The sequence below is a fragment of the Stegodyphus dumicola genome, chromosome 6 (assembly GCF_044657685.1).
Source record: "Stegodyphus dumicola isolate Sdum_Otavi_A_Nest chromosome 6, ASM4465768v1".
NCBI classification, from domain to species: domain Eukaryota; kingdom Metazoa; phylum Arthropoda; class Arachnida; order Araneae; family Eresidae; genus Stegodyphus; species Stegodyphus dumicola.
Window position 1 is genome coordinate 113,563,967 of NC_140773.1, and position 12,232 is coordinate 113,576,198.

A 12,232-nucleotide genomic window follows, 5' to 3' on the forward strand; every position below is an offset into this window, starting at 1 on the left:
TAACTTAATTTTTTCCTCCTTAATACAAACAGCTGAAAGAAATTTGTCCACTAGAATTTATATCATAATTTAAATTGTTTTGCAATCAATACTGGGTTTTAAAAGGGAAGATGAAAAATGTTTCCTAATTTTGTAACAGGTTTTACTTTAAATTCACTCTGTAGGTCAAATTCTGAAATTAAGATTTAAGCTTCCTCTACCGATTCGATTTTATTGAAATTTTTTAGGCGTATATACTTGCGAACAATAGTCCACAGGAAATTTTTCACGGTATAAAAAAAATATTTTATCTAGCGCTGAATTTTTCTCACGTACCTTTGGTTAATAGTCAAATTAATCAATGAAGGATATTCATCGTCACACAACCAGAAAGATTTTTAAAAAAAAACTTTCCAATAAAGGTTTTTTTTCGGATATTCTAATATAATTCTATGGGGCCATCTCAAGGAAATGGTGTATGAGACGTAGTAACTACACAAACGGACTTGGTTGCTTGTCTGCATGCTGCTTGTACTTCGGCGGACACAGCGCTTTTTCACGTGAATAATTATTCAGAAATACATCTTTACTTAAAACTGGCACAACACTAGAAGTGCTAAACGCACCCCACGATTCCATATACGCAGTTTACATTTATATAATAAAGAAAGAATGCAAAGCGGAAGACATGGCTTATCTCACATTAAACGAACAACTTTGACAAGTTTGCTATAAAACTGGCAAAGTAGATGGACACAGGCAGAGGGCAGGACGAAGGACATTTCGCTTACTACCAAAAGTTAATATGGAAATAAAGACCCACCGTGTTAGAATAACACAATTCTTGACAGGTCATGTACCATTCCCAGTATACCTCAAAACATTCAGACTTAAGGATACCCCTTTCTGCGAATGCGGAGAGGAAGGCGACACGGACCATTATTACTTTCATAGCGTACATATAAGAACCTGGCACTTAAAGAAAGCAGCGGACTGTGCTTGGCAATATGGACGTCTAGCACATTCAAAAACGGAGTAGCTCTTGAGAAATAGAGAAAATCTCAAGACACGGGGTAAGCAGAAACAACCGTGAATAATATTATGTTCGAAATGTTTAGAATTTAAAGCAGATAATCAGAATAATGCTTGGTGCCTGCAGCTATCAAGCCATAGAAACTGTTTATTAGTATGTAATATTCAGCTTTGTTACTTTGCAGTTTTCCCCGCCGTGATAGTATATATCGATAATTTCGTTTGGTTCATGTCCGTGGTCGGAAGTCATCATAGCGGTGCACTCACTCACTCAAGCAGCAGCTGTCTGGAAAAAGGAATGAGTCTCCAAATATGACGAGACTAGCTTGCATTATGCAAGCTTATTTCCGGCTTTCTTAAGGTACGGTGCTTCTATGAGCGCTTCAAGTATACAGACCGCCGAACGTTGAATCCAGAATGAGAGCTTGCAAGTGAAAGGAATGAGTACTCACTTCGATTCTATTTATAGCTGGAAAGTCTTTGTGTTAATCCTGAGTAGCGATTGGGCTAAAAATGTCGCAATGCAGAGAAATTGCAAGGAAAATGTGATGAAACATGCGGCAGAGTGCTTCAAAATGGTGCAAAGCGTATCTTTAAAGCGCGGATGTGTTAAGTTAAAATTTATGAATATGAAGGTCTACTGCGATTTGATTCCAATTAAGCTTAATAACTTAGTTTTTTAACTTTTTATGTTATATGGTTTTAGTAAATTTTATGTTATATGGCACTTTTTATATTATATGGCATTAAAAAATAAAAATGACTACAGTTGTAATATTCTTGATCATATGGAACTAACAACGAAATGATGAGAAGCACGTATACGAACTGTATTAGGACATTAACAGAACATCAAAGAACAAATAGATATCACAAACATAGCATACATAAGAATAATTATATTCAATGTACTTGAACTTTTCCTTCACATACTAAACATTTTTTTCATCAAATTTGCTATAAAAAAATAATGGATACAAGTAATTTCATACGGAATTGAACTTTTATCTTTCCGCAGTCTGAATATCTGATCAAGCGAAATAAATAAACAAACGACTTCTATTTCTCGGCGTAAAATGCAATGGCAAGTTTAACAAACGCACTGGAAATCTTTCTAGTGAGTCAGATATTGATCGCGGTTCAGTAGATCCTCAGCATGTAAACGAAAGGAATTTTTTTGAATGAAATCAGAAGAATAAACGATAACAAGCCGAAAATCATAATAAAAAAAGTATTGAAAAGACCATATATTGCATAGAATTTTCTTAATTTCGTCAGACACAGCAGAACTACAGAAAAACTATTATTCCCTCGCACTTATTTTTCAATTTGTTTTCACAAAACTAAGTATCATTTCAACAAACGAAACACTTCTTTTACGCTATGACGATCCATTTACAATCTTGCGCCATACAACAGTACCATTCAACTAACGGTACTGTCTTGAAATCTACTAAACATGTGGCGATGCGCAAGAAACACTTTATACATCATGTTTATTACAAATTTGACAGTTACTTTGACCTGCAATAGGCCTACTAAAAGCGGAGTCTCTAAACATGCACCTTCAATTCAGTTCCTTAATGTCTGCAAAAATCTGGATATATGGATGTTTCCATTGCTTCCTGCATTCATGCGATTGTCTTCACAAATTCGTCTTCAAACGGCATTCATGCCTTTTTCTAAGCAGATAAGATAGTCTTAATCTTGGAGATTCACCTCATCATAATTCTGAGATTCGATTGGATTGGATTGGATTGTTTGACTGTGGCGAAGCATATGAGAATTACCTGCCTAAGGGAAAAGATATGTGCTGAAGGGCCATCTAAGGGAAACTGGCACGCATTCCCTTTTCTCGTGGAGCAACTGACGAAATGGCCATGCAGCCACCCAGGTCGATCTTAATCAGTGGTCTTATTTACTTGGTCACTTTGTTGGCCTTTCGAGCGTATTCCGTGTATGGAGATATATATATATAAGCTCTGGCCGCTACGTCTAATTTAATGTAGAAGTGGATTCGATTTCCATAACTGCTGAATAGGTTGTGCAGCAATCGAAATATCGGAAATTTAACTTCCTCTGTATGCCGCGTTTATCGGATATTTTACCCGATGTATTCCGGCTCTTTCAAATTAATGCCATAAGGGCGCATAACATTCAATATTTCTACACCGCTAGTCCCATGATGGGTCAGGATCGAAAGTAAGAAAGATGTGTGACCATTTATCACATTATCTGAATGAAAGCATCTGACTGGTTATGGAGATTCCTATGTTTTGACTAGAAGTATACAAAATTACACGCAAATACATAAAATGTAATACAGTAAAAAGCGAAAGAAATGCTCAGAAAATATTTATTGAGCGTTATAAATATCTGTATAAAATTCACAACATGAATAAGTAGGATGAAAGCTTGTGTAACAAAAGTCCGTTTTCACGAATGGTCTAAGAATATTTATATTTATAAGCACACTCGGAATATTTATATACGACTAACTGATATGACAGCTTAATAGAAATCACTGAATATACAGATAATGCTCAAGAAACAGGAAAGGAGAGATTTTTTACAATCTAAATGTTTTCATTATCCTCACTGCCAGTTTTCACAATTTTTTCATACCAAACCAAAAAATTAATCCGAGGAAACAGAAAATATACACAGAAAAGGTAGATTATTTATACGCTCATACGTGAAAAGCTTTTAGAGGATATAGATAGAGGGGGGGCATCACAAATTGCACTCGTTTTCTCCATTCAATGCAGTCACATCTATCATTCACACTGTTACACGAATTTAAAATTTTTAAAGTGAAATACCGCGTTCTGACCTTATTGATAAAGGTCAATCAGTTATATAGCCCTTTTGGTCTTTTGCTCCTTAGTAAACGAAATTTTTTTTATTTTCCGAAAAAAAAATCACTTTCTTTCCAAATATATTCTTAATATTCCAATAAGATTATACATTTCACCGTATCCTGGTAATGTCTTTCATACTCAAAAACTTTAATAGGCTTTGATATCTCTTTCATATTTAGGCATTGTTTTGGCTCGGTTGAAGGACTGACCCGGACGCTAACAGATATGGAGATCTCGAAAGAAAAGTAGTATGGTTGATCTTAGGGACAATAAGAGAGTAAGTGGGTGATAAAAGCGAGCTTGAGATATTTGGTTACCTAAATAAGTATAAACACTTAAATATTCTCTAGATTATTCAAACATCACAGTCGTGATCTTTGTAAAAGTAATATTAATTCGTGTCAGTAGCCCCGTTATGCATGTTAATATATACGTGTGCACGCTCATTGGTTGCCGCAAGGGAAAGTATAAGATGAAAGTTACAACCTAAACCTGTTACTTGCACCGATATCCTTTAAGTGCAAGTAGCACGCTCTTTCAGTTTACTGCAATTTTTGTACGCATGCAATAGCTAGAATCTAGAAGAAGGAATGTGAAGTCTTTACTCATCACCAATCTAATTTTTGAATTTTGTGATGAAAATTAATTATCAGTTTTATGCACACTAGCTGAACCAAATATGTAATTAAAAGTTTCAGTGCACATTCAGTTAGTGCTTACAAATTACATTGAAAAAAACTATATAATCATTATTACGAAATTACTATATATCATTGCTACGAAAGTAGGGGGCACTGAACAAATTTAAAGCAAGCATTGAATGCAAAAAAAACTTTATAAAAAAGGCGATAAGCAAAAAAGAAAAGATCGGAAACAACGTTCTAAATTGATAGCAATAAAAATTATCGACAGACTGAAATTCATGGGAACTTTCTGAGAAAGAATTCAGCCTATCAAGAGGTGGTCAAATGTTCTCACGAATTCTGCCAAGACAGACGACTCTCGAGCAGATCACAACTTAGTAGAAAGTGTTCTCTACCAGATTCATCATCAAGAATGGAAATACAAGACGCCTCTTCTCTTCCTGTCCATAGAAACCTGAGTCACGCTCTCCAATCACCAAGAGGTCTCACCGAAGCGCAAAGCTCATTACCATGTGCGGAAGAATAAGAAATAAAAAGTAACGTATTACGAGACTTTTTTTCTCGTGACGCAAATGTTAGACCAAGGTTGTTCCGATAACGAACACCAAAGAGGATTTTTACTTTTTTTTATTTTCCTTCGTCAAGGCATAACCTATAAGGTGACCATCTACTACAATTCCATTTTAAATAAATAAAAGTATGTGAAAAAATATTACTTTTATTATAACAGACACAGTTGAATATGTTATCATTTAACAGCGTTTAAATATTGGAAAACTAATAAATAAATAAAAACAATTAGAAAATTAAGAATTAGTGCAGATCATAACGGTGTCCTCGCTCCTTAAAATACTTTACCGAGAACCATAACGTTTTTCTATTCGCGCATCCTAATATTTTAAAGAAAACAAACTCATATAAATTTTCTCTTAATTAAAAAAAAAAAAAAAAAAAAACTTTTACCTTAAGGCTACTGATAACATTTTGCTATTTCTTGTAGAACATATTTCCATGCATTAAGATCAAATACGCGATGCCATCTCTTTATGCGAATCCTTCTTTAAACGGTTTTATTAAAGGATCTGTAGCTTAATTTGTTTGTTTGGATGAAATCTCGAAATAAATTTCTAACCCAGTTTTACCGAACCTATTTTCTTGAAATTTTGCAAATAATATAACACAGAGATTCCCTCTTTCTCCTTCCACCCCCATACAAAATCGACATAAATGTAATTCAATGCTGAAGAGATTTTTCATGATTTTTTTCGTACATATCCATGCTTAATAATCAAACTAATTAACCATCACAGAATTTCGATCCTAGCACCATCAAATAGATCGATATATAATCTAATAATATTTGCGCAGAATCTAACATAATTTATAGCTTTCTTGCCATTTCTTTCCAAATTGACCAAAAGGCTATTAAAAATAGACACTTTGAAACTAAAATAACTAACGAGAAATTCCATAAATTATTGTTTTCTTATACTACCAGAGAGATAAAAAGATCTTGAAATACTTGTAGTAGACAGTTCAGGGAGAATAATTTTCCTACTTGCAAAAGAAGCGATAATTATATAATGCCATTTCTTCCTCCTTCTTCGAATAAAATATGTATATGTACGTATTTTATGTTTGTGTGCATTATGCATTATAGTTTTGTATTTTTACTCGTTACAGAGGATTATGAGATAAACAGTTTTCAACCAAAAGATCTAGGCATATACCGTAATGAAAATAAAAACCCGTCTGTACATGCTTTAATCAACAATTTATGTACTTTGATGTATAATGTACATGTACAATGATGCTTATTGGTTGCTCCTAAATTAAATGTATTATTCTCATCTCTTATGACATTCTCATATTTAAAGCAGGAATTGAAAACAAAAATTTTTAAAACGCGTCATTCTGTTTTAATTTTTTTTCTTCTTTTTACACTGAATCCTCGGACACCCCATCCCGGGGTGCTCTCTCAAAAAACTGGGTAGAAAGTAGAAGTTCAACCTCTTTGAGGCTCTGGCAACCATACTTCCATGAAATATGGATTCATAATCAACAACAACATTACTAAAATAGATAACCTAAGAGACATATTTCTTACGTTCAGACCATCTTTAGCAATGTATTGTCCTGTGACGAAAAACACAAAAAACAAGTTTACTCTACTTACATACATTAAAAGGCGAAAAATAAAAGCAATGGCATGTCCATAAAAGGCAGTGATTCGCACACAAAAATGGCATATATAAAAATAACTACATTCATTTCATTTAAATGTCTTCTTGATAAATTTGATTTAAAATTCGTCACTGCTATCCCGATTATCTTTTTAACCAGAAATGATCAAAAATATTGTGATACTAATTTCCCTTTCACTTTATTACCTTTATCTAAAACTGTGTAACCTAAAGTGCTTTTCTAACATTCTCTCTTAAAAACACTTTAAAAAATGCAGTTTCGCCTTATATTCACTAAACAATCCAAATATTACTGAGAATGCATCGAGTTTGATCGAATTTACTCAAAATTTCAGGAAAAAATGCTTTTTAACGCAAACAATGCATTCATCAATTTCACTAGTAAAAAGGAAATCATAGTCTTACCATAACGTACCAGTGGACGAGCAGGTAAGGTTACTGAAACTAGTAATTCGTAGCGTGTTCTGTTCCTGGAGGCTAAATGGACTCCCAGCACAGAGTTTTCTCCATATGTAACGTGAATGCGAGCCATTTTTATTCACAAACTTCTACGAAAGCCTATTTCTAACGCAGATAGCCTTCAAAAATTTATTGTAATAATTAACATGTAGATGCTATCATGCTACAAGCATGAACAGAATGAAATCTGAACGTGCCTCTTAAAAACCCTCCCACTTAATGCACTGTTAATAGAGAATTCAAACTCGGTCATAAATGTTCTAATCGCTATGACGGCAGACAATGATAGACATTTTAAAAATTCTTTTCCAATTTTTTTGGTATTTTACTAAAATTCCTATCAGGTGCATACGCCGCAGGTGTCCCTCATACGAGACATCAATGGAACAATCATTTACATGCTGTTCTGTCACACTGAGCTATCGATGACGATAGATCAAAGAAATGAAAATTCCTCAGTTTTCGTGCATTTACTTTAAGCCAAATGAAAAAGATGCATTGAATTAAAGTGGTGCAAACAAAGTCTTATGTATAATACACAATGCACGTGTTTCCGATATCAAAGACATAGAATTAAAGTGGTGCAAACAAAGTCTTATGTATAATACACAATGCACGTGTTTCCGATATCAAAGACATAGAATTTAATTACATTTAAATTCTTATGCATTATTTTTTTTACTAAAAAAACTGTAAAAAAAATTATGTGGTTTTTAATTTCACTTCTAAAGAACAATAATATGCGTAAGTTTGTTTCGCTTGTAATTTATATACAAATTATTTACATAAAAATTCTATGGTGACTTTACTATTTTTAACGAGATATTAAATTATATAAATATGTTTAACAAAATAATTAATAAAAATATATAAATATATTAATCTAATTTAGCTAAATTCAAATTATAATAGTGAATAATAGTTTGCAGTCAGCTGAGCAGCTACAGCTACCGTACACTAATACGAGTACTTAGACCTGAGTTCAAATCATTTTAAAAGATAAGGATTTTCGCGTGATTTTCCGTATCTAAATGAAGAAGTTGATAAGAATTTTTTAATTCAATCTGACTTTAGGTATTTAAAGAATTAAATACAATGCAATGCAATGCTTTTTCTGTTTGAATTTTTTTTTTAAAAAAAAAACAGCATATGATCTCCCAAGCGTTAAGGACAGTAATATCGGTTACGTGAAAAGTTTTTCCTTAAGGTACAATTTGAAAACAAATTCGAGTTTGAGGAAAATGTAACAATTCTAAAAACATCCAACTACCAATCTTAGGAGGCGAGTCTCATTACGAATTCGAAAACAAAATGTTTTAACATACCAAAAAGAACTTACAATTTAGAAAAGATTTCTCAGTCAGTGAACCGAACACTCGTAAATACATTGCGTTTTAAAATTTGTTCAAAGAAAAGTTAGAATAGTTAGTTTTCGAGATCAATAAAAGAAAAATAAAGCTTGAACTTTGGGTTAAACAGCTAACTCTGGAATAGGCAGTTTTCTATTATTATCGATGAGAAGACAGCTAGAAACTATCAAGTGATTCTGAAACCTGATTTTAGACAACGATAAAAGCATAAACTTACCTTACGTTCAAGGCTTCAGTCATCCTTTTACGCATACAAATATTAGAGAAAGAAAAATAAAAAGTTATTTGGCCTAGATAATCGAAGCGATTAAACAAGATACTTCAGCCTACATTTTAGCAATAGTTGAACCAAGCGCAACAATTAGCCCTGGCATTGCATGTACTCTAGAATTCATTTGAATCATTAGTTATTTATTGATATATCTATGAGAACGCCATCTTAAAATTTAACCACCATAAAAACAAAGAAAAAGAAATTTTTATCAAAGATTCCCTTCTTCAAAATTCGATTAAATTACATGAATATTTGAAGAAAAATTAATAAAACAGATTAATTCTCAGCTTGTAACTACAATCCACTGTACTTGCTTTTAACTTTGAAAACTATTTAAACATCTGTATTCGCATTTTGACTGGAAATAACTTACTACATATTAATTTTGATAAATTTCTCTCTTCACTGTAATCAACGAATTTTATTGGCAGTTAAAGATTTCATCTTTATATATAATTTATGACGTTATTATCTTTAATTCCTCCTATCATGATAAAAAATTTGAAAGCATGTGCCTAATGAATACTCAAGAATAAAAATGACATGACTTTTTTTTTAAAAAAAGGGGCCTATCTAAGTTTATTACTTTTGTAAATGAGACAATAGACGACCATGATAGCTATATGCATGAAGATGACACTAGCAAAAATGCTAATTAATAACACTAAAAGAGATTATTATTATTATTAGTGTAGAGTTAGTGTTTATATTTCGCGATGAAAATACTGCCTGGAGCAAATATCGTAATAATCTGGGCAGTGTAGTATGTTTCACCCATCTTACAGACAGCAACCGATATATTTTTTATCAAAGTAATCAACACAGGTACTTGAGATATATGTAGTTTTTAATAACATTTTGATATTTTTCGATTTACACTGCTTTAAAAAATATGCAAGCAAAAACTACAGATTTAAAGACTAATATATTCTGTGTTAAATTCATCAATGAAATAGCTTCTTATGCAAGTGGAATCAGTCTACATCGGTCATCTGGGAAATAGATTACAGTTGGTTTTGAGATGTACCTGTGGCTTTCTTAGAATCAGTTACTGACATTCAATAAATAATTTTAGAATTATACAAAGCCACCCAACCGGAATAGTGATTAGTGACTCTGACTGCGGTACCGAAGGGTCCGAGTTTGAATACTGGTTAATTCATGGATGTTTGCAAATGTATAGTGTCTATGCGGCATGGGGGCACTCAGAATATGCGGCGAGCCAAAAGTCCTTTTGAGAGGTGGATGGTAGGGAAAGAGGGATGGGATACCCTCATATTCATCCCCACGGTGTGCTCTCTCTCAAAATTGGGGGAGGACCTGAGCTATTATAAGTCAGGCCGTCACCTGTATGGTGCTCAAGGCTCTTGTCAAAGACAGGTTCATTTGACTCCTTGCCACGATGATGTCTTGGGCTTGCGTTGATCATTGTACGACATGTGAGATTGATAGCAACAACAACAGAATTCTACAGCAGATACAGTTACTTTTTGAATGAAGCAAAATTTAGAATGTTACAATACCTATTCAGTTTACGTATCATAACGCATCTATGAATAAATATTTCGCATTAGGGGAAAGATTCCATTCTCCTATCCCTTCAACATATCACATACTTGTGCACAGGCAAAGCACTTCCCAGCTGAAAAATACTCCAGACTTCGAATTTTAGAATTTGGATAAACTGTATATCAGTAACTAAAAATTAAATAAAAGTTTCTCATATTAACGAGAAGCCTGCTGATTCTTGCACAGCTGTTCTATACTTGGATATATGCTGAAAAGCTTAAGTCTGAGACTGGCATATACGTCGATTTCGATGCATTGTTTATATTTCAGTTAATGATAAAACCCTTCTTGAGCAAAAACAAATAGAATTTTAATTTTTAAAGCACCAGTGTACATTTCACTATATTCCGTTTTCACTGGTAATGGGGTCCAGAAAATCACCATCCTTCGGCTTGGAATTCAATTTAAACCCGGTTTCATTTGAAAGTTATATTAATTGTTCTCTTTCACTGAATGACAATTTGTTGTTTTCAGTATCGCAATAGAAAGGACCATGAATCCATAAAAATTCGTTACATTTACCACTTGAAAAAAAGAGTTACTAATTCTGACATCTGTATTTTGAGATGTGAAAATACATTATTGCATAATTCTTTTCCAACAACGATTGACGAATAAGAAAGATTCTAATAGCGAAAATAATGAAATTTTATCTGTTTTACACAATTAACCCACAAAATAAACTCCTTTTCATAACTTTTTAATTGGCATTGAAGAACAGTCAAAGAATTACCTTATGCACAGAGATGCAGTCAGGGCGTAGCTAGAGGGGGGGCAAGAGGGTGCATCTGTCCCCGGGCGCAAGATCCAAGGGGCGCCAAACTGATGTTACGGCATTTTAGAATTAAATGTTTTCCATCCTTGGCAAGCAGTAGGGGGCGCGAAATCTTCAGTTGTCTTTGGGCGCTGAAAACCCTAGCTACGACTCTGGATGCAGTTCATTTAGTCCCGAGAATACATCTGAAAAATATGTCAGTTTACTCAGCCACGTGTCATCAGCAAGAGAAGATATTAAACTCTTTTTAAGTTCCTTTATATACAGCAGGACATTTTTGCAACTCTAGGAGAACCACAATTCGCTGAAACACTGTTCTAGGTTTTATTATAAAGCAGGGCTGATCAACTTCTATGCATAGGACCTACTCACACATGTTGGTGCCAGGGCTTGCTTCGAATTCGAAGCCCATGTTTTACTTCAAATATTTCGAAATACCTCTTGGCATATTAAATCCGAGTTATTTCAAGATAATAACAGTAATAATAATAAATTACGCATACCTTTCAGCAAGCCCACAGTAGATCAATTCTAATTTAGAGAAATAAATTAAAATCTCCTTCCCCCAAGAGACTTTTTTATCTGAATTAGTAGTAGATTTTAGATTCTGTTTTTTAATGCTTTACTCTTAAATCAGATTTTTTTTTTTTTTTTTTTTTTTTTTTTTTTTTTTTTTTTTTAGGATAAAAGGAAAAAGAATGCCAGACAGCAGTCTACAGAAGCTAAAAGCATAGCGCAATTTCATTCAGCCTTTCTGAAGGCCAGTGTACCAAAAAAATATCGCTGAAGCACCATCCGTGATTCCTGTTGCTATTCTTTCAAAACACAAACCGGGCAATTAAAAACTTTAATGAAAGGTGTGTTGAAGGTAGTTGCCCTCCTCCCCAGTATTTTCCTTTGCCACAGGGAGGACAGATTGACATTCCCTTGTTTATGCACGCTTGATGGATTCCTTTCTCTTTCAGACCGAGAACTCCGACAAGCTAAACCTTAATTAATTTTTGTAATTTGTTTCACAAAGCTTTGTATCTTTTTCATTCTGAAATTACAAATGAGAGGCCAATT

The 12,232-nt window shown here is 33.5% G+C and overlaps 1 protein-coding gene across 6 annotated transcripts in view; it reads right to left on the reverse strand.

Moving 5' to 3' along the window:
• The window catches only part of LOC118197213 (echinoderm microtubule-associated protein-like 2), a 210,916-nt gene that overhangs the window by 143,985 nt on the left and 54,699 nt on the right, over positions 1-12,232 (reverse strand). For 2 of the 6 annotated variants that reach the window (XM_085818832.1, XM_085818829.1), the window contains exon 1: positions 7,126-7,402. The exons of 3 other annotated variants lie outside the window; for them this stretch is intronic. In XM_085818832.1, coding sequence (XP_085674958.1) covers positions 7,126-7,252 — 127 coding nt within the window. In that variant the 5' untranslated portion in view covers positions 7,253-7,402. Of the gene's footprint in view, positions 1-7,125; positions 7,403-12,232 lie in introns of those variants that run through there. One more of the 6 variants, XM_085818831.1, reaches the window with a different exon arrangement.